Here is a 26,881-nt window from a genome sequence, read left to right as displayed (position 1 = left end):
ACTAAAAATCACTCAAAATACAATTTCAAATTTTAACTTTTCTATATATACTATCAGCATTTTTTTCTATGTCAAAAATTTTTCTGACATTTGTAAATGACTATATAGCCTTCCATCTGTCCATGAACATTTTAGAAGGGCTGAGTTTTGTGTATTCCTTACCTAAAGTCCCCACGGTATTTAATTTATTAAATTTTGATTTCTGTAATCAAGTTCCCAATAATACTATGAGATTGACCATTTGATACCACTTTGCATTTGTGATTCTGAATCTCTGGCCAGAAAAGTCCTTCTGAAATCTTAAAGACTGCAACATTTTTAAAGGTTTTATATCCAGAGATTCCATACGGATGTTCAGTGGCAAGCAAGTTCAGGGCAAAAATGTCTCATCCGTAGCTGCTGATAAGGCCTCCAGCATGTAAAACTCTCAGCGCTTGGAGAATTGAAAAACCCTTGTGCTATCTTGTAGTAGCAATACTTGATCTGTCTGGAATTGAATGACATTCACTTAATCAGCACACCATATACTAAGTGCTAGGAGTGAAAGCCTATGCTAGGTTCTAAAATTAGAGATGAATTGAACATAAACTTGTCCTTTAAGCCAGTGGGATAGTTACTTAAGGAGCAGATTCCAAGACCATTTCTCTAAAAACTATGTTTTATTAGGTCCTGGAATGTGGTCTGTGAATCTTCACTTTTTTTTTTTTTAAGATTTTATTTATTTAATATACAATGGAATACTATGCAGCCATCAAAAGAAATGAAATCTTGCCATTTGCGACAACATGGATGGAACTAGAGGGTATCATGCTTAGCGAAATAAGTCAATCGGAGAAAGACAACTATCATATGATCTCCCTGATATGAGGGAGAGGAGATGCAACATGGGGGGTTAATGTGGTAGGAGAAGAGTAAATGAAACAAGTTGGGATTGGGAGGGAGACAAACCATAAGTGACTCTTAATCTCACAAAACAAACTGAGGGTTGCTGGGCAGAGGGGGGTTGGGGGGGGGTTATGGACATTGGGTAGGGTATGTGCTATGGTGAGTGCTGTGAAGTTTGTAAACGTGGAGATTCACAGACCTGTACCCCTGGGGGAAAAATATATATATATATATATGTTTATAAAAAATAAAATTATAAAAAAAAAAAAAAAAAGATTTTATTTATTTATTAGAGAGAGAAAGTGAGAGAGTGAGAGAGAGCACTAGAGGGGGAGGGTCAGAGGGAGAAGCAGGGAGCTGGACCAGCATCATGACCTGAGCTGAATGCAGTTGCTTAACCAACTGAGCCACCCAGGCCCCCTTCTTCACTTTGAATAGGCCCTCCAGGTGACTCTGTTGCAGGTGAGAAAGTCTTAGAACCATTTGGTAGACGCTCACCTGAGTCTACAATAGGCCAGTTGTGGGATCTTGAAAAAAAGTTCCTTAGTCATTCAAAGCTTTGGTTTCCTTATCTAGAATACTAATAATTGTATTCAAATTGTAATTGTTAATGTAATTGAAAACAGGGCCAGCTATGTATTTTGCAAGGCCTTGTTTAAAATACAGGGCCCTTGTTTAAAAAAATAAAAAAAAAAAAAACGGTTAGTAATTTCAAAGAGAGCAACAGCAGAAAATTAAACCAAGCATGGGGCCCTTCTCCACATTGGGCCCTGTGTGACTACACAGATCGCACACCCATGAAACTGGCTGATGGACAATATATGAATATATCTACACAGTATATGAATATATCCATACTTACAACATATCCACATACACATACTTTTAAAAAATGCAGCTAATTTTTTGCATAGAGTATAATCATCAGTGAAGGCGAGAAAAGATTGCACAAAGGAGGTGATGCCAAAGCTGAAGACTTGAAGGATGAGACCGTGTTTGCACACGGACGTGCCTGGGAGGAGGCAAAGCAACGGGTGCAGAAACACGGAACTGCTTACCCAGTATTACTGTTGTGTTGCCCGTGCCACGTGACATCGGCAAAATTAGCGTCTGCCCGTGAGGGATGTTAAGGTAATGGATGTAAAAGAGCTTAAGATGCTATTCCTACAACAGTTCTCCCTGAGGGGGAAATAATCAGGGCCAAGATAGACATGTTTTTTCACTTCGTTCTTCGTCCGCATTCCAGGTGGGGGATGATAATCAACCACCAGGGGGCATGATTGATCCCAGTAGCCTGTTTCCCAGAGCATTGCTCCCTCCCCAATAATTGTTTAGTAAAAGAAATTTGAGACTGTCTCATAACCTGGAAGGATTGAAATCCACCCTGGTACTGATCCAGATATCCACTGCCTCAGTCATAGTTTATTTTATCGTGTTTTTTTTTTTTAATTGAAAAAGAAGCCCGTGCTTGTGTTTTTAAAGAGTTTTTTTTTATTAAAAATTTTTTAGTGTTCACTAGGAGCCAGCACTTACATAATGACTTTACTTGTATTAAATTCATTTAATTCTCATGACATCCGTATGGGTGGCACTAATATTGGTGTTTTAGGAATAAGGAAACAGATTAAGTAGAGACTATATTTCCGAATGCAGTTCCCAAAACCCAGAGGTAACCCTAATAGTGTTTTTTGCTCTTGTTTTTATTTTTATTAGTTTTTTTTTTTTTTTTTTTTTTTTTAGATTTTATTTTTAAGTAATCTCTATACCCAAGGTGAGGCTCCAACCTTTGACCCTAAGATTAAGAGTTACATGTTTTACTGACTAAGCCAGCAAGGAACCCCAACCCTTTTTAGTTTGATGCATAATTACTTCCTATGCGAAAAAAAGTTTTATAAGTATGCAAATGTTTATATGTAAACAAATATAAATATACATAGTTGGTTTTATTGTTTGTCTTAGAACAGCAGTATCATATTACATGTATTATCTATACTTGGTCATTTTTTACAAAATCTAGTCAATTTTCTACATAAGCATACAAGGTCTGTCTTATTTAAGGCATATATTGCATCCCATTGTGTCTACCATCGTTTGTTTAACCATTTCCCTTTTATCCATTTAGGTCGTTTCTTTTTTTTTTTTTTTTGCTATCCCAGGTAATGCTGCAACAAACATCATTGTACACACATCTCTGCTTTCTCACGCCAAAATTTCTTTGACATGGATTCCCAGGAGTGAAATTATCAGTAGACATGCAGGTCTTAGATTGTGATAGATATTAGCAGATTGCTCTCTCATACTCCAACAATATATGAAAGTTTTCTTCCTTAGCCTCTCAGCTGTTTTTTTTTTCTCTTTTTTTCTTTCCCCATCGGAAGACACAAGATTTCCCAACATCTGTTGTGACTGGTGTTTTGAACATGGTAAAGATGAGCTCCATCTATTAACTGTTCTTGACCAAATGAATAGGCTGTGATACACACAGCTTATTTAAACCCATCTAACTGATGAGAAGAATCACTCCACTGGAGTTTTCCTGTGAATTCCCATAATATTTACATGCATGGTGAGCGAAGGGGTGGTAGTGGAGGAATGTCCCTAGTGTTACATTCTCCTCAATGGAAAAGCATAGAAAAGGCAAGGAAGAGACAGCTATGACCCCTAGAAAGGGAGCTCAGGCTAAGCTACCAGGTAGCCAGTTATCTCCTTCACTTCTGTTTACCCAGTATCAGAGTTAATGTACTTGAATGACGATAAAGAAGAATTTATTCATTGATTGAAAAAAATCATCATTGTCCCTATGCTGTACAAGTATGGTTCAGGCTTCTTGGACCCCACAAAAAATGTAACTAAGAAAGACTGGTAAGAATTATCAACAAATAACTATATTTGAAATGAATATGTAAGATGACTTATCTAAAAGCACACAGTTGAACAGTGGCAGAATTAGTATTACAGTCCAGGTCTTCTTTCCTCAGATATGCAGTAAATACTTGTGAATGAATGAGCCGATGGTTCATGTTCACCATTGATACTGCCAGTATATATTGAAAGTTAATATCACCCCAGGATAAATATAAATACAAAAATTTAGAGAGAGGAAAAAAAGATCACTTCTAGCTAAGCTTAATGAAAAATGTGGAATTTAATATGACCTTAAAGAATGAGAAGGATTTCGATTTCTAGCCACTGGTGGGGAAGGAAGGTTTTATGCATCTACAATATAACAGAGACACTGATGTAGAAAAGGACAAGTATGTTTGAGGAATTTTTAAATCCAAACAGATGGGTTAAACCAAGATTATAGAAAAGTACTAGAGAAAAGAGTTTTCTAAAGATTCCAGATCTACCAAGGGTTTGGGAAATGCCTAGTGATCAACATTCTCATTCTAAAATATGCTATTCTAGGCAATGCTGACTTCTGAGCAATTTTTTAGTATTTTGTGAGAAGGGAAAAAAATGAGTGTGACAGCAAAATTAATTGCTTTTTGAAATTATTTTAATTTTCACTTCTTCTATTTTAAAAAAGGGAAACTTTAGGGAAGTAAGAAATGCTACCCAAAAAAAGTCAAATTTCAAGAGGGAGCAGATGTTTATGGGGGATATTCTGAATCTCAACAGTCTATTTAGCAAGTCAGACAAAATAGCAGAACTGCCCCCTGTGAGGATATAGAGTTAGCATTGGATTAAATGAATCTGGAGAGGCAGAAATGTTTACCAATGTGATCGAGGAAACTTTCATTTGCAAATACTTCCCACATGGCCCTATGGTTCATGTCACAATAAATACTGTCAGGCCTGTTAAGCACGGATCAGGAGCACCTTTCATGGGGAATGAAATAACTTCAAGTACACCGAGTGTATTCTGTACATAGCCCAGTCCTTCCCATGAAGAGTTTCTCTTGATTTTGCATTTCATTTCCCTTTCCCGGTATATTCCATACATACAAGTGTGACCTAGCAATCATATCACAGTTCTAGTCACCTAAAACAGAATTGTTGTCATCAAGAACACCGTATATCACGTGTTGCAGATGAAAGGATGCTGACCCAGCCTCTTGGTAGGAAGGAACCTATAGCAAACAAGTCCTGATACCAGGATGTGGCTCTTGGGATGAAACCAGGGCCAAGTCAACAATGGCTTTCAGATAATGAACCTGTTGTAATCACCAAGTCACTATCCAACTGCACCCAGATGGAGAAGTTCAGATGGAGTCTTGAAGAGCCTCCTTCTAACAAAGGGATTCAGGCCTTTTAGTATATAAAAGCAGTTACCATTTATGACCATGAGTTAAGGGACATTGTTTTGAGATTAATGATTACATTCCCAAAAGATAAACATAAACTGTTTGAAGTGCTGATATCTTAAAGGAAACATCCTAAAGTAATGACCACACAAGGCTCATTCTAGGGTGGTGTGATGCAGAACCGGATGGGAACAGGTTTCCTAAAATCGGTATAAGTCAGATTTAATATTTAATATCCCAGCAGAAAACATAATTTATGGTCTTGTGTATGATGCAGTCTTCCACTCAGTTCCTTGTCTCTACACCACAAAAAGGTTGATAACTTCTTATCTTCTAAGAGCAATGGGTAAATTTAGAATAAAAATTCTATTGGCTAGAACTAAGCATAAAACTACAAAGATGTAGAAATCTCAGATGATAAAAGAATTTAAACATTGTACATTTTTTTATATCAAAGATTAGGTGGCTTATAATTTCCTGTTCCCCTTCCTCCAGAGTCTGGTTTATTATCTTCTAAGAGCTTATGATCACACCCTCCTTCTTTATCCAAGGCACTCTACCAGGATTTCATATGTGTTACTAATCCAGTGCCAACCACTCAAAGTAGAACAAATATTTCCATTTTAAGCCTGGGAAAATGGAGCTCTTGTTAAACTGGTTTTTAGGTGACAGAGTTGGGATTTGAATTAGGCTTCTCTGTTTCAAAGCCTGCGCTCCTTCTACTGTGACAACTTAATGATTTATAAAATGTCACATGTATGATTTGATTTAGTTTACACAAAGACTGTATGAAGGCAGTGATATCCTACCCTTTCCCACACCTTGATGCTAAACTTCTTAAAAAGGATAGTCTATACTCATCTGTTTTCTCAGTTGTTTACTGAAACCACTTCAGTCTTCTTTCCTTCCTCATTGTACCCCCCAAACCACTCTGGTTGTGAGGTCACGTGGATATATTTTTCAGCCCTTCCACAATTCGCTGCTGTATTCAGTTGATGTCCTTGTCCCATGCATTCTGGGATGACATTTTCTCTTTCTGCTCCTTTTTCCATTCTGGCCCTTCCTCAGTCTTCCTTGCAAAGTCTTCTTCCTGCCCCTGAAGAATTTGGGGGTGGTCTGTTCTATTCACTTTTCTAAAATGCATACTTTTTTTTTCTTTAAAGATTCTGTTTATTTGATGGGCAGCGATCACAAGTAGGCAGAGAGGCAGGTGGGGGTGGAGGGAGCAGGCTCCCTGCTGAGCAGAGAGCCCTATGCGGGGCTCCATTCCAGGACCCTGAGATCATGACCTGAGCTGAAGGCAGAGGCTTTAACCCACTGAACCACCCAGGTGCCCCTAAAATGCATACTTTTTAAAAAAATGGTATTATTCGCATCCATAGCTGAAGAAATAATCAGAAGCCAAGTAATAGAGAGCTTTGCATACAATGATGAGAAATCTCTGCTTTATGTTTTGAGATAATGTAACTGAGGTGTCTATAAGAAAACCAGGCAGTCAGAGCCACAAGGAGGAAGTAAAAGAGAGCTGGGCTGGGCAGAGAAGTTTTGACTAGAGCTGAAGAGTAATTTCTCTAACTCACCAAATTATGGCTCTGCATGTCTGACCATTCAGCTGCTGTTGTATCAGCCCAGAACTGGATAGTTAACATACAGGAAATGTATTTTAGTTAGCTTCAAGATCCTTAAATAAGTTCAGGGGCAAAAAAGAGAAAGAACAGCACTAAGATCAAAAGGAAATGTTAAAATATCACCTGCCTTGAGCTGTTTTTTTCCAAATCTGATGGGAGCTGGAGTTTTGGTTTTGGGGTGCCAGCTCTGCCTCTTTCTCACAGTGTGACCTTGGACAAGGTATTTAAAGTGGTGGTGATAGCGGTCCTTACAGTATTGAGTTGTGAGGCTTGCATGAGAACACACATGTAATGCCTGACACACAGGAAAAACCTCCAAGAGGGCTGGCATTTTAAAAATTACAATTTTTACAGCCTAAAATTTTTGGAGTAACTGCATCCCAGTTTTAGGGGGACTTCATGATTTTCACAGATGCCAGTATTAGAGTTACAGAATAAAATATTTAGCAGGGGCTATAAATGAGGGTGTTTGTCCAGACCACTAGTGAGAGAAAAATTAGCCCAGCTCCTCCTGGCTCTGTCACTACACACGAGCACGATTATCTAAAACATGAGGACTTTGAACTAGTGTAACGCCCCGCTGTCTTTAAATTCAAAAATTACTCAAGCAAGATCAGCAGTGATTTTATTCCTAACTGCTCTGTGTGTGGCTCTGAGGGTCTACAAAGGTTATAGGCAGAAGAAAGGAAACCATTTCTGGCCGCATCACCCCAGAGAGCCACCCCAGAGAGCCAACGAGAATTATATACCCAGTGCATATGTGTAATGTGGATGAGGAAAGGGACAGGACTCCTTCTGCCTCCCGCCATGGCCTGAGTCCTGCGTTTTCACTCCCATTTTCTGAACAACACTACGAGAACTGGTGTCACTGTTCCTTCTTAGAAACAAAGCAGTTTAAATAGTGAGTAGAAGTAAAACAGAATCCAGGCCCTATAGTCCTTGCTCTTTGCAGTATATAGAGTCTAGCCTATTAGTAAAAAATATTTTTTGATTCTTATTTTCTTTTATTTTTTAAGTGAAGTCTACCCCCAATGTGGGCACATATTCAAGACCCCGAGATCAGGGTCTCATGCCCTATGGAATGAGCCAGCCAGATGCCCCTGAAAAGAATGTTTAACTCAATACAGACATGGGCACACACACTGCAAAGACATAGGCGTGAGTGTTACCTGTGGGCTAAATCCGTATAGCATAGACATTGGCTGCCCGTCAGCGTGGTCTAATAGTCCTCTGCAAGTCGCGAATGTTGATAGCTCATAGGCTTTTACATTACAGAGGTGCTGTGGGGAACAATTAAATGTCTGGAGCCTGCTAAGGATTATTAAGTGCTAGCGATTCTCCTCTCAGGTAATAGCTTTTGAGCCATAAAGGGACAGTTAAATAAGCACTTCCTTTTTAATATCATTTTCAAGAGATAAAAAGGAATCTAAAATTCTGTAATGGCTAAATTTGGTACTGCTGTTTGGGAGATGAAGAAATTTTTAGAGTCATGTGCCTTTTGTAAAGGGATAATTGCCTGCTTCTAAATTTCTTCAGATAGAATTTTTTATTGGAGTAAATTGTAAAGGTCCACAATGAGGGAGACTCTCTTCCAGCTGGAAATGCAGTCTTGCGCGCAAGGTCTGTGACCCATGCAGCCGGACTCCAGTGACAGTGCTTCTAAGGGGCTCGGCTTATTTTTACCTGGTTGTTTTTCAAGCCTGAATTGTGGCTGTGGTTTGTCCCATCACTGTCAGACCTGAAGGACCTCAGCTCCTCAGGTGACAGCCCCTTCAGTGTCTTGATCCAAAACCTCACCCTCTCAGCTCCTCCTTTCTTCACAGCACTGGAACACCTTCTCTTCTCTCCCATCTTAAAAAACGAACAAACAAAAAAAGACCAAAGTTCAAAGCCCCTTGGCCCCTGGGTCTCCGTGGAGCTATCTTTCCCTTCCTTTAAGATCAGCTTGTAGTTTGAATTCTTTTTTTCTTTTTAGACCTCTTTATTTCCTGGTCACTTTATTTTTTTAAAAAAGGATTTTATTTATTTGACAGATGGATCACAAGTAGACAGAGAAGCAGGCAGAGAGAGAGGAGGAAGCAGGCTCCCTGCTGAGCGGAGAGCTGGATGTGGGGCTCGATCCCAGCACCCTGGGACCATAACCTGAGCCAAAAGCAGAGGCTTTAACCCACTGAGCCACCCAGGTCCCCCTACTTCCTGGTCACTTTAAATACACAAGTCACATTTCTGTCACCATCTCCCCTTTCCCTTCCACTAATAAACTGTCCTGGAAGTGTTTTGACTGTTGACAGATGACCTGTAAGTTGCTGCATCTTATGGACATTTCAGTGTCTACCTTGACTTTCTTGTGGCATTTGAAGCTCTGGCCACTTCTTCCTAGAATTTCTAAAATTCCCTCCCATCCCTGGGTTTTCCTCCTATTCTCTGGTCTTTCCTTCTCAGGTTCCACCAAGGTCCTCGAATTTGAGGTTCTCCGGGGTTCTCAGGGCAGAACTCTTCATGTGCACTCTAAGATGTGATCCCAACCATCCCAAGACTTCTGCTTCCACCATTAAACTTATGCTACTAAACCCCCAAATGTCTGGTCCTGGCTGTCTTCAGGACTCTGACTTCTGAAACCTATTTAGCATCTCCTCTTAGATATCTCGCAGGCGTCTAAGCTCACTCTGTCCAAAGCATCGGCTCTCACTACAGCCTGCTCGTCCTCTAATGCTCTCATGTCAGTAAATGGCTTCACGATCTGTTAAACCTAGAAACCTATGGATCATCTTTGACAGCTAAACAAACCCAGCATAGTATAATGGCTAAGAGGAAGATTCCAAAAGCAGACTTCTTGAGTTTCTCAGTTGTCTCAGTTGTTAGTTGTGTCACCATGAGTGGAATTTTTACCTCTCTGGGCCCGTCTTGTTCCTCATCTATAAAGTGGAGAGAAGAGCAGTACCTATTATCATCATAGTGTTGTTATCCTGATTAAATAAGTTTTGTGAAGCACCTCACTGTTTATCCCTTCTCCTGTTTAAATCATTATTCTGCAAGATCATAACACCCGCTTCTGTTTAAAGGCATTCACCCTCCATCGCCCTCCACCCCCAAATTCCTCATTTTGTCTGTCAAAACCCTGCATGCTCAGCCTTGGCCCCACCTGCACTGCCCAGTGCCAGGCAGAAAACTCTTCTCTTCTTTTCTCTGGGGCTTTTTGCATGCTCTTCCTTCTGCCTTGAATACTTCTCTCCCTCAATTCCCAGCCATTTTTGCCTGGACAGCTCCTACTCATTCTACAAGTTTCAGCCTGAATATCACTCCCTAGGAAGTCTGATCCCAGACTGCTTCGGTGCCCCGATCTGAATCTCCACACCACCCTATAATTTGTCTAGCATCCGTGCTTTGTTACAATTTACCATAATGGATTCTTTGTCAAGTTCCTCCCTCAAACTATATTCTCTGCAAAGTAAAGAACTCTTTCTTCTGCTTCTCAGCCTCACTGCTTGGAATATCTTGGGCGATGAGCACATGATTGAACAAGCATATGCACCCAGGATATCCCAGACAGAGTTTATATTGAGCAACATAATCACATAAAATATGAACCTGTGGACTTTTGGAGAACTTGGGAGAAAACAGCTAGAAAGTTCACTACCTAGTCTTCATAGGAGGAAAAGAATATGGAATATTTTAAATTTCTAATAAATAAAATATTAATATTTAATATTAAATTTAATAAGTATTTTATTTATTTTAAAATATTTCAAATTCCAAATCAGCGTTGGGCTTTATTGCGATCTAAAAAGTAAGTTTTTAAGATAGAGTGAAATGCTCCAGATCTGTGTTTCTCAACTTCCTAAGCCCATCATAGTCTGTTCTGAGAAAACACACAATTTCACACTCATCCTCACCCTACTACATTTGGCAATTAAAATATATGGGTCGTTTTCTGCCTATTACCACCAGCCTAGGTTTTATTTAGCTTTACTTAGTTACAATAACATTGATTTTTCAAACTATGATATCTCCAGAGAGTCAGATATTTTACCCCCTTCACAGCTCTCAAACCCCATATATTTCCGTAGTGAAAGAATATGTGCCTGAACTATATATATATACATATGCATATATGTATATATATATATATTTTTTTTTTTTAACTTTTGGTATGCTTCATATTCTCATACAGTTGACTTCCTAATGCTCGAGCCTTCTTCTAAACCAGGTGCAGTTACATGATAGACAATGTGATCCTACTGATGAATGGTGCATTGCAAAAAAAATCTGTGAAAGAAATTCTGGTCAAGTGCCACCCTTTGGGCCGTTTCACAGAAATGGAAGCAGTCAACATTGCGGAGACACCTTCTGATCTCTTTAATGCTGTTCTGGTGGAAACACCACTAGGTATGAACATGTAAGCAATTATATCGCTCCCTCTGCATGTTTTCATAGTCATCAGAACATGTACATTCAATTCCTTTTCTCCATGAGTCCGATGTCATACTGTACAGATTCCTAGGCATGGAAGGGACATTAAGAAATAATTTAGTCCGGCTCCCTCATTGACAACAAATGAAAGTAACCTTCCCGGAATCACATAAGAACCATTGGTAGCTAAGTAGAATCTGGGGCTCACCTCCCAACCTCCAAACCTTTGTATGTTGTGCCAGATCATAGTAAATAAATGATAGAACTTGTAATTTTTCAAAAAAATTAATTTTCTAATTCGGTTTTATATGATTAATTCCTTATCATTTGGTTTTCAACTTCTGTCTAAATAAGGCTGTATCGTGGCAGTGTTTTGTTTTAGGAAGTTGAGGAATGCCATTTTTCTGAGATGCTTGGGGCACCTGTCAAATGACCTGAAGCAATGATGAAATAAATGCTAATTTCATTATAATTTAACACTGATAATATTTCTAGCATTCAAAATGCTAGCAGGATCATTTTATATATGTTATTGTCAGGAAAACTGGAGGGTAGCAATTCATAGCAATTCACTGTTGACCATGTGACAAAATTTTTGCTGTTGAAAACAGAAATTTTTTTTTAAAGATTTTTATTTATTTATTTGACAGAAAGAGATCACAAGTAGGCAGAGAGGCACGCAGAGAAAGAGGTGGAAGCAGGCTCCCCGCTGAGCAGAGAGCCTGACTCGGGGCTTGAGCCCAGGACCCTGGGATCATGAACTGAGCCAAAGGCAGAGGCTTTAACCCACTGAGCCATCCAGGTGCCCCGAAAACAGAAATTTTAAAAAGAAAAAAAAAAATGGCCATCATTAAATGTGTGATGCTAAGGGAGTGTGGTGGAAAGAGGGTAAGTCTATAATCATGGATATTTGACTCCAGGCTCTGCCTGGTCCCAACCTGGTGAGGTAGAGCAGTGCAGTACCCCCTCAGTCTCCTCATTTTAAAAATATTAGTATCTTAGTATAAAAGAGCTTTGAAAACTAAATAGGACATAGTTTTAGTACAACTCAATGCTTAGCACATAGTAAGGCTGCAAATGATAAATGCTGCTATGAGATGAGGGGTGAGGAGGGGGCTTCAAAAAGTAAGCCATAAAGTGAATAGTTCCGAGGTGTCGTCAGGATCAAATAAGGTGAAATAGATGCAGTGTTCAGTGACCAGTTGGCACACAGTAAATACTCAGTAAATAATGACTCTTATTCTCATCGTTACTGGTAGCTGGATCCAGTCTGTGGCTTGCCACTGCACAGTGTTCTGGTCAGGAGTGAGCTCAGGGTGAGATGTTCAGGAAATCTTTTCTACAGTTAATAATCATGCTTTGAATTAATTTATTTTGTGTGGTAATTTCTGCTTTCAGCTCCATTCTTTCAAGACTGTATGTCTGAAAATACCCTTGATGAACTGAATATTGAATTACTGCGCAACAAACTGTACAAAGTAAGTGTCTCCCAAAATACTGTGTGTCTCTTTATGACATAATACATCTTAACCAGAGTTCTTCATTAAAAGTTACTTTGTGCATTAGCCAATTTCTGCAATTATGAAGCTTTGCGGGCTTGTAATACAGCTTTTATGGTCCTGGTCTTCTAGTTCAGTACGTAAATGTCAGCTTCCCCTGAAAGAGCAAGATTTTTGAGAGGAAGTATGTACCCCGTTCTTCTCTTCATTCCTAGCTCCTTGCCTGGGACATAAAAGGTAGCAGTTGGATCGATGGATGTGGGTGGGTGGACAGATGAGGAAGGTGAACCATATCCATTTCTTAAAAACCCACATACAGGGGTGCCTGTCTGGTTCATTTGGTGGAGCCTGCAACTCTTGATCTCAGGGTTGTAGGTTTGAGACTCATGTTGGGTGTAGAGATTACTTAAAAATAAAAAATTTTGAAAAATAAAATATAAAACAATGAGCATACCTAGTGATCCTTGTGTTACACAGTATCCATCTCTGTCCTCCTTGAATTTCACCTTGCCAACCAGGCCAGCTCTCTGTCTGAACTATGTTGAGTAGCTCTGTGTCCTTTGGGCTGAGCAAAATCTGGCTATTTTCACTCATACAACCATAGAATCTTTGGACAATCTCACAGAGTAACTAAATGAGTGTATGCGCTCATGCCATTTATATAACTGGTTATGCTAAAACATATGGTCCTTTCAAAAGCACTGTGTCGCAGGTAATTTTCCTTTTTGTGAAGAAATGTATGGACTTAGAGAAGGCATCCTTGAGATACAGCTAACAGAAGGCACTGTTCTAAGCAGATTATAGGCATTAATTCACCTAATCTAGCCAGCAAAACTCTCTGCTCTCCCCAGTCCTCAGATAAGAAAGCAGAGACATGGAGAGGTAAGATTTACTTGGCAGAAGTGAGTTAGCTAGTAATTGAGTTGGGATGCAAACAGTCTAACTGTTTAGCCCAGACTCTGCCTTCCAATGTGTCCTTCATGTTCAAAGCCATCCCAAACATGTCTCCTGGGCACCAAGAGAGATTAAATGTCAGCACAAGACCAAATCTAGAACTCCTTGGTGAGTTCATAAAAGAGCTTGGCACTCTTATTAGAGTACCAAAAGTTAACCGTGTGAAATAAACCCAAGAACCATGCAAAAAAAGTGCTTATTAAGGAATCATAAGGTACGATAAATACAATTTTGTTCTTTTTTAAAGCTGTGCAGCATGCTTCAATGTGAAAGTTTGTATCAAATTTGTAATAAAATATCGCCCAAGTAATTCAAGCTCCATTAAAGTATTTAATAAGCCATGAAAAGCTGATCTACAAATTTCCAAAGGAAAATATCTTCATTTTATTGTTTTATGATCTTTCTTCTTCTTAAGTCTTACCTCGAGGCATTCTATAAATTCTGTAAGAATCATGGTGATGTCACAGCAGAAATCATGTGTCCCATTCTTGAGGTAAGAAAGTCCTTGAATTTCTTTATGCCAAATAATGTGCTTACACACTTTTCATTTACATAATTGTACTTATATATCTTTATGTTAGAAACTCCTTTATCTGCGGGTTCCTGTGTGGCTGTCACCTAAGCATCTGCCTTCGGCTCAGGTCATGATCCTGGGTCCTGGGGTCAAGCCCCATGTTGGGCTCCCCACTTAGCAGGGAGCCTAATTCTCCCTCTCCTTCCACCCCCCTGCTTATGCCTGTTCTCTCTCATGCTCTTTGTCTCTCTCTCAAATAATAAATAAAATTTTTTTAAAAAGCTCCTTTATCTAAAAATAAAATAGGGGCGCCTGGGTGGCTCAGTGGGTTGAAGCCTCTGCCTTCAGCTCAGGTCATGATCTCAGGGTTCTGGGATCGAACCCCACATTGGACTCTCTGCTCAGCAGGGAGCCTGCTTCCCCCTCTCTCTCTGCCTGCCTCTGTGCTTACTTGTGCTCTCTGTCTGTCACATAAATAAATAAAATCTTTAAAAATAAATAAATAAATAAATAAAAATAAAATAACATATTTCATCATATATGTCATTTCATGCCTTCAGTTAAGAGTGACATTTTCTAAGTTTTCTACATAGAAATTCTAATTTTGGAATTAGAAAAGAATAATGCTTATAGAAGTTTGGTCATGATTCATTTTGATGTAATATAAACGAAGTAGATTATAATTAGTTAAAATTTGGGTATACTATGAGCAATTGGTAGACCATGAGTACTTGTAATAATAACGCAACTTCCCTCCAACATTGGGCAAGCTGGGAATTCTCACAATGTGGAACCAAAGTCCACTGTAGGCCTTGTTCCTTATATAAATCCTAAAATAAAGGAGGCTCAAACAATCCTCAAGTGTTCTGCTCTGGGTAGGAAAACTCTTTGGGTTAGGTGATTCACAGATGGCATGCTCACTAAATTTCAGGCGCCACCACTGCTTTCTAACCTGCCTCTCTGACTGATGCTATAATCTTTTTAATTCTTCTTTATCATCACAGATTTCATCTGTGCTCAGAGATGTTCTTGCTTGCATGTGTGGATCTCAGAGATTCAGGCCAGAGCTCAGAAGGATCTGGGGATATCCTGGGCATAGTTTGTATTATGTTTCATACAAATCTCTTCTGCTGGCTTCACTTGGATAAGGGGCAGCCGGGAGGCAGACACCATTGTAGACTTAAAAAAGCCCTTTGCTTTGCCCTGTGAAACTAAGTTTTGTCTAAAGAATGTCTTTAATCAGGGCACCTGGGTGGCTCAGTGGGTTAAAGCCTCTGCCTTCGGCTTAGATCATGATCCCAGGGTTCTGGGATTGAGCCCCGCATCCAGCTTTCTGCTCTGCGGGGAGCCTGCTTCCTCCTCCTCTCTCTCTCTGCCTGCCTCTCTGCCTACTTGTGATCTCTATCTGTCAAATAAATAAATAAAATCTTAAAAAAAAAAAAAAGAATGTCTTTAATCATTAGATTACCTGTCACAGTGACTTCATTGGTAGGTAGATTAAATAGTTCAATGACTTCTGATTTCAAAGAAAAAGCCTGATAAGAACTGCCCTTTAGGCAAAAAAAGGAAAAAACAAAAAACCTGAATAACTTCATCTGCATATATTTTAAATTAATTTCTAAAACTGCATATGATAAAATTAGTTCCTTCAAAACATCTAATCATTAAAATTTTACAGTTAAAGATACTTTGCTATCCCCTGTCGAAACTCTTCAAGCAAAAGCAGTCCTTGAAGTAACAATTTATCACTGGAAAACTCCAAGAAATCTTTTTTGCCTTTATCTATATTACACAGGAAGTGGGCATGGATAAATAAATAACATTTTTTATGGTATACTAAATGTCAGAAAGTGAGCTAGTCTCTTTCAGACATTCTGATCACATAACATAAGTGACCTGCTGGCCCTATGAAGCACTCTCCTTGTCATAAATTTTTAACTGCTAGCTACCCTATAAGAAGCCACATTATCTATGGCTTGAAAATGTAATTTCTACTGACATAATTCCTGTGGTTTAGAAATGGCTTGTGTGCTTTATACATACAAAATATGTGAAATAAGAGCTATGGCAAAACTCATAACCTTACAGAAGATGTAAAATGACACTATTAATAGTTAACATTTATTATGTGCCAGATAATCTCCTAGCTGCTTTATATACTTGAATTCACTTGGACCTCAAAGCAGCACAATGAGGGCACCTGGATGGCTCCACTGGTTAAGCATATGCCTTCGACTCAGGTCATGATCCCAGGTCCCGGGATCAAGTCCCACATCAGGCTCCCTGTTCGGGAGGGAGCCTGCTTCTCCCTCTCCTTCTGACCCTCCCCCCATTCGTGCTCTCTCTCTCTCTCAAATGAATAAATTAAAAAATCTGAAAAAAAAAAAAAAACACAGCACAATGAAAATCTAAAAAACAACACAACAACATGAGGTTTAGTATCTATTTCTCTGAACTGGCAACTGAAGTGCAAAGAAGGCTAGTAACTTGCCAGAGGACACATAGCTGATAAGTGGTAACATCAGAATTTGAACCCAGGTAGCCTAGCTCCGGATCCTCTGTGTTTGTCCACTATATTACCTCTACATTAACTTCACCATTTGCAATTGTTGGATAAAAGTAAGTGCTAATTCGAGGCACCTGGGTGACTCAGTTAAGCATCTGCCTTCCCCTCGAGTCATGATCCCAGGATCCTGGGGTCCAGCCCTGCATTGGGCTCCCTGCTCAGTGGGAAGCCTGCTTCTCCCTTTCCTTCCGCCATGCCCCCTGCTTGTGCTCTCTCTCTCTCTCAAATAAATAAAATCTTTTTTCTTTTAAAGTGCTAATTCATGAGCAAGATCATATTGCATGTGCTATAAAAATAAGAACTAGGTAAGAATTATGTCTCTGTAATCCTCAGTAATGTAGAAAGGACAGCACAGTATTAGAAGAATCCTTATCACTGTAAGGGTTTGATCAAACTATATACCCAATGTTCCCATTATGCCTTTCCTATGCCCATGATACTACCACATTAGATTAGGTTTTCTTCAAGCTGTGTTAAAAATAAAAGTACAGGGGTGCCTGGGTAGCTCAGTGGGTTAAGCCTCTGCCTTCGGCTCAGGTCATGGTCTCAGGGTCCTGGGATGGAGCCCCGCATCGGGCTCTCTGCTCAGCGGGGAGCCTGCTTCCTCCTCTCTCTCTGCCTGCCTCTCTGCCTACTTGTGTTCTCTCTCTCTCTGTCAAATAAATAAATAAAATCTTTAAAAAAATAAAATAAAATAAAAGTACATTTAACTATCTTTATGTAAAAGCATTATTACAATAGCATGCAGTTATGATGTTTCTAATGATATGATCAGAAGAGATCTGTCAGATTTATATAAATTGATGTATTTTAAAAAATAAATAAATAAATTGACATATTAACATAAATATATCAGATCATGTAATTAGCCCCCGTTTTACTTGTGCACCAGTAGCGCACTTCCAGTTACAGAGTTCTTCCAAGTCTGTCCTTATTTAATCTCAGTTGACAGGATACTTCAGAAAACTCAGTATGGTAGAAGAGAGTACTGTTAACCTGGCCTTGCATGCAAAAATTTGATCTAATTACAAGATTGTGACTTCACATGAAAAAAAAAAAAAAAGAAATTGACTTATGTTCAAGACAAGTGTACTGCAGTTTAACGTTTGCCTTTGTGCCTTTTATTATTTGTATTTGCCCTTCTGACAACCTGTATGTTTAACGAAACAGTGAAAAACAAGCTTAGAATAAGTGTGTTTCATCTTCCCGAGCTAGCGAGGCTGGGTTCGATTCCCGTTAGCTTCCCTCTCTTCCACAGCCATCAGCCCCTCTACCCACTGCCCCCACGAGGTATTCCTGCCCTCCAATAATGAACTGGCAAGAATGTGTCCTGATCAGCCCAACTCGATCATGTGCAACTGATAATAATTTTGAATACATCAACGGTATACTTTTGCAACAATAACACAAAATAAGTTATGGTTTTAAAATGAATGAGTGTAAGGAAGAGTGAAAGGACATAGGACATCTGGCATCATCTGTGCCACACAGGAAGCCAGCCCTCCATAAATGACAGAGAAGGCTTAAGTGAAATCGAATACCACCCATTTACTCTCGTCCGTAATCAGATGTTGTGTCAAACTGTCTGCTTAGGGATGGTCAAACACAAGATAGCCCTATTACAATTTCAAGACTATAGCTCCTTTCACTAAGAATACACACACACACACACACGCACGCACGCACAGAACCTCCAGACTAGAAAAAATTTCTAAGGTAGATATATCAGGCAGTTATAGTAAAAGGGAAATTAAAGGATAATAGGAATTCAAAGGAAATCATATCAAATTGGGGAGGAAATAAAAGGGCTTCTTGTTAAAAAAAAAAAAAAAGTGGCATTTGATGGGACCCTCCAGTGCCCATAAGGTTTCAACATGGAGGTTTCTGGAAGGAAGGACACACACTGTAGGCAAAGAGAAAGAAGTATTTACAAGAAAATGAAGTTGGCAAGTTCAGAGAACCTATTGTATCAATCAAAGTCCTCTCTTGGCGTAGCCTGTGAAGCCTTTTCTCTTCCCAACTACATGTCCAGGTACCCAGTGCAGCCTACTTCTTCACCTGCTTTCCCAGTGCTTTGCCCAAGACCATTCCTCCATGCGTCGTGCTCTAACTTCATGTGCCTTCCTCCTCTACAGCAGCCTCTGCTGCTTGGCTCATCTGCAATGCTGTCTAGTCCACAGTCCACCCTGCTGCTCTCCTGAAAACCCTAACATCTTCTACAGCAGTGCATGTCAATGATTGCTCAATAAAACTGGGGTGGGGGGGAGTGGAAAAAAAAAAACAAAACTCCAACGTCTTAGAACTAGAAAGCACATTAAAGGGCATGTGGGACAATTAACTCTATTGTTGGTCCTCCTGCTCTAATTTTTATTTCAAGGTTTCCGATTGCCTTGAAATCTCCCTCTTGCATTTCTTCTGTCCCTGGAAGGCCTAAAATTCCTGACAGTTACATTCAGGGTCCAGGAACGGCTGCCTTTGCTTCTAAATGAGGTCTCTTCCTGCTTGTGGGTCACCCATACTTGCCATGAGGTCAGTCAAAAGGATCAGAAGGAACCAACTCTCACCCTCCTGATAGGAAACACCTGTTCTAACCAGAGAGTTCCAGAGAGTTCCAGTAAAATCTGTTGCAAGTCTGGATTTGTTAATTCGTCAAAAGTAAGCTGATCAAAGTAGAGCAATTTATTTCAGCTGTTGTTTGCATACAAATAACCTTGGAATCCTGTTAAAATGCAAGCCCTGATTTAGTAGGGCTGGACAATGGCCTGAGACTCTGCATTTCTTTTTCTCATGACCTGAGCCAAAAACAAGAGTGGGACTCCTAACCGACAGAGCCACCCCAAGACTGCATGTCTAACAAGCTTCTAGGTGACATCAAAGCTACCCATCCAAGAAACACACCTTGAGTAGCAACATTATAGAGAATATTGGAGAATTTTGAAAGTAGTAGAATCACAGATCACTGTATTGGATTCAGTAAATAGTTGTGGTCTTTGTACATTTCAAGCACTGGATATTAAAAAATAAACAATAAACAAGAGTGACATGATTTCCCTCAAAGATTTTACAGTGTAGTAAGGAGAAAAATAATTTCCAGATTTTAAAATACTGTAAGTGCAGGGTGTTTCAGGTAGATGGAGAATTTCTCAGCTCAAGGACCCTATGAGAAACTCCCATGATAGGCAGAGAGGATCCTATGAAGGACAGACTAAGAAGGTATAGTCAGAGGAAGTAGGAAGAGAACCAAGAGACAGAAGAAACATGGAGTTGAAAGGAATAGTAAGAAATTTCAAGAAAAACTGAGTGGTTAGAGGAAATCGGCCTGACATGGAGCTGGTTGCTCAGGTGTCCAGTGGTGCTCAGCACAAAGACAGGACCTGAGTATATGTGACCCACCTGGGAGAGCATGAGGTCCAGGTGAGGAGATAGGCCTGAGAGGAAGGTACCTTGTCCTGGGCCAAATGAACCTGAGCTACACAGTTAGACTGATTGATATCCAACCTAGGACTTTCAAGAAGAAAACCAAAACCACCAAAGTACAAACAAATGTAAGTAGCATAAAGCTTCATTAGGTTAAAAAAAAAAAATCCTAACATCAGGAACCAGAAAGAGATGTTAACACTTACAACACACACTCTTTGTACCAGACACCCTGCCAGGCACTTCCACTTATCTTGTCCTATCCCTGGACAGACCCCAGCAAATAGGTACTATTCCCATTTTTATGGAAGAGACATTTGAGATTCTAGTGACCTATGTGAAAGAGACCCATGAGTACCTAATTGCAGAGTGCCTGGGAGGTAAAGTTCAGTGGGGTTTCAAGAGTCATGGACCATTAACACTGTGTGATCCTTCTCTGGCAAGCAAAATTACTCCATTAAGGGTTGGGGCACCTGGGTGGCTCAGTTGGTTAAGCAGCTGCCTTCTGCTCAGTTCACAATCCCAGGCTCCTGGGATCCAGCCTCTCCTTGGGCTCCCTGCTCAGCAGGGGCTTCTGCTTCTCTTTCTCCCTCTGCCACTCCCCCCTGCTAATGCTGGCGCTCTCTCTCTCTCTCTCTCTCTCTCTGTCAAAATAAAGAAATAAAATCTTAAAAAAAAAAAAAAAACAAAGGCTAAGGGAACATAATAACACATGTTTGTATTATAATTAGACAAAAATCTGGAAAGAAAAGCAAATCACTGTGGAAATGAATTTGTCTACTTAGGGTTCTGTTTATAGCATTTCATACATGGTTAGATTTCACTGATTTCATGTCTTGCAAATTCAGTTTGAGGCTGACAGGCGTGCTTTTATCATCACTCTTAACTCCTTTGGCACTGAACTGAGCAAAGACGACCGGGAGACCCTCTACCCGACCTGTGGCAAGCTCTATCCTGAAGGGTTGCGCCTTTTGGCTCAAGCAGAAGACTTTGATCAGATGAGGAGAGTAGCAGAGCATTATGGGGTACGTAACTACACCAGGCACCCTGAATTTCTCACATTTCATCACCTGTACTTTAGAAGTTCACACATTAAATTTACATGTCTTCTCTAAAGCAGTTATGTTCTTAAGGTAGAAAGCAATGTCATTCTAGAACTTCTCCCAAAGAAGTACTTCAAATTTCCATGGGTTTTTCTTTTTTTTTTTTTTTTTTTTTTTTTTTTTTTTTTTTTTTTTTTCCTTTTGGAGGTTCCTGCCAAGCAAGTACTTGTTTAAATCTCCAAGGAGCAGTCATTTGAGCAGGTCTTTTGAAGTGCTTCATAGAGCAAGTTCCCCAAGGGACTGGTGCAGTTTTCTGGATATGTGAGCTCATGTCAAAGTTAAAAAAAGAGCCTGACCCAGCAGTCCTAACCCATTGGGTAGACACACTCAGGTACAGGATGTCTACTTGAAATGCAAGGGAGAATATGGACATACTGGTTTCTACCATTCCCTTTAATCAGGGCCAGAAATAGGGGATGAAAGGAGGGCTGCTATGTTGTTCCCCTACTCCACATCCAAATGCTCTCTTAAGAGCCTGCGGCTTCTCAGCTCATCCCCTAATTCCATTCCTTCTGACTTATGGTGACATGATGCCCTCCGGGTAACTTTTCCAGAACTGGGATGACACTCTTATCTTTTCTTATGGGTTTCTGAAGCCTTCTGGGAAAGAGAAGTCAGCAAACTGCATAAATCTTTGTAGTAGCTTATGTCATCACAAGAGGCTTTTTAGCATAATATTACATTTCGAGCTTCTCCCCAGTTTCCACCCCTCCCACACTTGAAATTCCATGTGAATTTTATCAATTTCATTTCAAAGAACCCATGAACCCATCCCATGATGGGTTCATGAACCCATAGCATTCATTTATCCTCTAAAATGTGCCTAGCCAGCCCTAAGAACGTAATGCAGAAATTAGCTCATCTAAGTATATCCAGAGTAGACTTGCTCTTGCCTTTTGCCCTGTAGACCCGAATAAGCCAGTAGGCTAGATAGCCATCCATACTCTTTTATCTTGGTTTTTTGGTATTGTTTTCAGGAGGCCAAAGATCTCACAAAAAAACATTCAGTCCTTCTGGGTAGATTAGAAGAGAGACATCATTTCTATATTGCTAGGAAAATATCTTCATACATATTTATAAGAAATGATAATCTGTTTAAAAATAGCCTCTGTTTTTTAGGTATACAAGCCTTTGTTTGAGGCTGTGGGTGATGGCAGTGGAGGAAAGACATTGGAAGATGTGTTTTATGAGCATGAGGTATGATATAAATGGAAATGCTATTAGCTTATGTGTGCTTTTACTCTGAGTTTTAGATGTTTCTTACTTTGGGTTTTCTTTTGGGGGGCTTCTTTTTTCAGTTGATCAATTCAGCTGATTAAGTACGTTCACAATTTGACAGCCAAATGGGTTTTAGTGTCTCTCTGCCTTGGAAGCCCAGTGGTTCACATATGATGGCTTCCTGTTGACTTGTCCTAGCCAAAAACACAGTGTGTCCTATCCAGAACTCATAGCGAAGCTCTGGAAAGAATGCAGCTATTCCATAATTAACTAAAGAATCAGAAGTAGGACATTCTTATAATCATATATGGATTATCCTCATGGTGTACACTCTGTTATGTGCATCTCACCCTAATCCATCCCTTAAGAAGGATTTGTCTATGGTTATAATACAATTTAGGAACACAGTTATAACACTTAGGAATTATTTGCCTGGAATTCTATCTGGAGAGTCTAGACTATTCTCTTTCCCTGAAAAACAGAAGAGTATTTAATCCATTTATAGTCAATTCCTGGGCTATTAACTATTCAACAAAGGGCTTTTTTTGAGGGAGATGAGGATACCAGATAAGTTCTCTCAAATCTGGAGAATTTTTCTAGTGTGTTTTATTCGTTTCTCTAAAACCACTGGCCCTTCCCTTTCAGTTGATTGACAGAAAACCCTGAAATTTTACCCAAATTTAGAGTAGGACTGGCTCCAGAAAGCAGTTCAGGCCTCTTTCTCTAAGTCCTACTCCAAGATGACCTCTCTAGTGCCTGTCATACAAAGAAGTAAAAACAATGCAATATATCCCATATATTAGGGAGGTTTTTAAAATTTCACACTGTTGCACAACCACTTCAAAGAAGGCTGTTAAGAAAGTGACCCTTCACAGAAAAAATAAGTGTCTGTTGCTAAAAGTCTTCAGGAAGTCTTCCACTTCCTGAATACTTAGCTTGACGCTTTCAGAACTGCAGGAGGGACGCAGTACCTCTCATCCTTTTTTCAAAATGGAATGGAATAGAAGAATTGTTCCATTTCGACTTTGCATCAGTTACACAATTTTTTTTAAGTTGTCTTTTACTGAGGTACCTTCTGCAGAAAAACAACAATAACAACAAAAACAACAATTTAACCGAATGTCAGATTGCTACCAAGCATCCTAAGAACGCTCCTTATGCCACTCACTCCAAATTCCAGGGGCCTGTGACGTTGCCCTGGAGGAGAGTTAGGCAGCCTGCAAACCTTTTTAACATTTTCAAAGTTGTGGCCTAGGAAAAATGGTTTACCTAAATGAGGCAAGCCCACTAGCTAGAAGCCAACCATATTTTTGCTACAAAGTTCCCCACATACATACACAAACACTAAGATTTTCCCAGGAATCTTTGTGCTAGCAGTGCTGTGAAGATTTGGAGTTAGTCTAGTGATTCTATAAACCCACTTTATTTTACTTACTCTTTATAAAGTTACTTTTTAAACTACTATTGTCTATCTTTATCTGTAGAGTGACACTAAAGTTCCCTTTAGAACTTGATGAATTGCTACCATTTTCCTGTATTTGGTCCAATTTGGGCATTGCCTGTTTGTTTGTTTGTTTGTTTGTTTATTTATTTATTTATTTTAAAGATTTTACTTATTTATTTGACAGAGAGAGATCACAAGCAGGCAGAGAGGCAGGCAGAGAGAGAGGGGGAAGCAGGCTCCCTGCTGAGCAGAGAGCCTGATGCAGTGGTTCGATCCTAGGACCCTGAGATCATGACCTAAGCTGAAGGCAGAGGCTTAACCCACTGAGCCACCCTGGCAACCCTGGACGTTGCCTATTTAAATACAAATAAGCACTGTACAAATACAAGCCAGTCTGAAGTTTAATATCATTTCATAAATGTTGTATACTCCTGATAAGTGACGGTCTTTATTATTTTTTTTTCCTTCCTCAGGTACAAATGAACGTGCTGGCATTCAACAGGCAGTTCCACTATGGCGTGTTTTACGCATACACAAAGCTGAAGGAACAAGAGATGAGAAATATTGTGTGGATAGCAGAATGCATTTCACAAAGACATCGAACTAAAATTAACAGTTACATTCCAATTTTATAAGCCAGTGTGGGGCTTCCAATGCAGAACATCTTAATTATTAAGAAGAGGTTCCAAGGAAATTAAAAATTGTGTTATATTCTCTGGGTTACACAAAAATAATTCACACTGCAGCTTCATGAGTTGCAGATCCACTAGGAACATAGTAAACCAAGAGAAACAAAGTGATTCTTTTTTTTTTTTCCAGCAGCCTTAAATTTTTTTCCACATTTATGTCTCACTCTTTACCAGACCTTAGACATTAATTCTAATTAACCCTATGGTACTTTTCCTATTTTTGTTTGGTTGTATTAACAATCAGATCTAATTAAAGTGTTTTACTCTTGCTTTCCCTTGCTTCTCCACAGGCCCAAATTACTATCTGCTTTACTTTTCCTTCACTTAGGTCCACAAAAATCCAGGGTTGTGCGAGGCCAGTATTGACCATATGTGCTGAAAATATTGTATTTCTTTTCTTTTTAAGATTTTATTTTATTTTATTTTATTTTTTTGAGAACGAGAGAGAGAGTGCATGTACACACAAGTGGAGGGGGTGCAGAGGGAGAGAATCCTAAAGCAGACTCCCCGGTGAGCATGGAGCCCAATGCAGGGCTCAGTCCTATGACACACAAGATGATGACCTGAGCTGAAACCAAGAGGTGGATGCTCAAGTGACTGAGCCACCCAGGCACCCCAAAATTGTAAGATATTTAAAGTGTCAATGTGATATTTAAAAATCAATGTGAGATTTTATATATACATGTATATATATATATATATACATATATATATAAAATCATGTGATGATTTTTATTTATATATGTATATATAAAATCATCACATTGATTTTTAAATCATCACATGATTTTATATATATATATAAAATCATCACATTGATTTTTAAATCAATCTTTTGATTGAGATATATATATATGTATATATATATATATATATACATATATATATATAAAAGACTCCCCCCATCAAGTAAGTTATACATCCATCACTTCACATAGTTGCCTCCCCAGCCCCCCTGCACCCCCCATGAGGACATTTAAATTCCACTCTCCTGGCAAATTTCAGTTATACAGTAGTGTTATCAACTATAGTCACCATGTTGTACAGTTAGATCCTCAAACCTTATTCATCTTATAACTGAAAGTTTGTCCTCTTCTCTAACCCCTCCATATCTCCCCACCCCCCAGCCTCTGGCAACCACTTTTCTTACTCGCTATTTCTAGGAGTTAAACTTTTTGCCCTTTTTTAGATTCCACATAGAAGTGGAAATTAAAAGGAAATGTATAGCTAAGATTTTAATAATCTTTATGATTAGACTTTTTAATTCAGTCATATTTTTCCTAAGATTTATGGAGGCATGGAAGAGTAGATGATGGTGATTCTCAGCTCTCGGTGTCCAGATCGTGTGGCTGTACACAAGGATTCACCTTGGTGGTGTGATGACAGTGATTTATATTGAACCAAACTTTCAAAGCCTCAAAGGCTTTTCAGAAGAAAGATCAAAGGAAGGTTATACAATATCCACACATGCAAATACCTAAACATAAATCATGTTATAGAGAGTTAATACTTCACAGTTTAATTGCCCCTTGTGTTAGGTATAATTCTGTAAAATATCAGAATTATCTGAGCCATAGAATTTAACATGAGTGGTTAACAGTGGCTTTAATCATTTGGGTTCACAAGACCCTTTAGGAATCTGATAAGCACTATGAACACTTTCCCTGAGAATAATAGACATCTGCACATTCCCCAAAGTGGTTTCTGAAAAGACTGTTGATCCTCTAAAATCCATTCAAGTGCAGCCTAGATGTCCATAGACTCCAGGTTAAAAACTTCCATGCATAGGCCAAGGAATAAAAGAAAACAGGTTAGAAAGTAATGGATGAGAAAGGATTTAATTTAAATAAAATATAAGTACTCATATACCCCTCCATCTTTTGGAAGGGCATCCTGTTTAGCTGAGCAAGCATTTTCAGGATGGAGCCACATGCTTGGGTAGAAAGGGCTCCCCACCTGGCCAGCAAGGTCAGTCATGTCAATCTTGGAGACGATGGAAGGACGGAGGTTACAATCAGTTTGCTGTCATACTAAACTGAAATTATGATCCAAAACATGATCCAACTTTCCTTTTTGAAATGATTGATGTTCATATCCATCCAATGCATTAACCAACGTTACTATTTTTGCAAGAAGAGTAGGTGAAAACTTCGCGGATTGGTTAAAAAATAAATGCTGATCTATAAATAGAGTCAACTGGTCTTGGACAAAGAAGCAAAAGCAATACAATAGACCAAAGATAGTCCCTTCAATAGATGGCGCTGGAACAACTGGGCATCCATATGCAAAAAAAGAAAAGAAAAAAGG

At 39.3% G+C, this 26,881-nt stretch overlaps 1 protein-coding gene across 1 annotated transcript in view; it reads left to right on the top strand.

The window, feature by feature from the left end:
- Window positions 1-24,853, top strand: part of ATP6V0D2 (ATPase H+ transporting V0 subunit d2) — a 44,786-nt gene extending 19,933 nt beyond the window's left edge. The window contains exons 3-8 of the mRNA XM_032869095.1: window positions 10,968-11,146; window positions 12,569-12,648; window positions 14,039-14,116; window positions 20,969-21,145; window positions 22,343-22,420; window positions 24,359-24,853. Coding sequence (XP_032724986.1) covers window positions 10,968-11,146; window positions 12,569-12,648; window positions 14,039-14,116; window positions 20,969-21,145; window positions 22,343-22,420; window positions 24,359-24,520 — 754 coding nt within the window. The 3' untranslated portion in view covers window positions 24,521-24,853. The remainder of the gene's footprint in view (window positions 1-10,967; window positions 11,147-12,568; window positions 12,649-14,038; window positions 14,117-20,968; window positions 21,146-22,342; window positions 22,421-24,358) is intronic.
- Window positions 24,854-26,881: the final 2,028 nt, after the last annotated feature.

Source organism: Lontra canadensis, unplaced genomic scaffold, assembly GCF_010015895.1.
Source record: "Lontra canadensis isolate GAN:19392208 unplaced genomic scaffold, GSC_riverotter_1.0 scaffold37, whole genome shotgun sequence".
NCBI lineage: Eukaryota > Metazoa > Chordata > Mammalia > Carnivora > Mustelidae > Lontra > Lontra canadensis.
The sequence above is the reverse complement of the archived record's forward strand: the minus strand, read 5'-3'. Positions and strand labels throughout refer to the sequence as shown.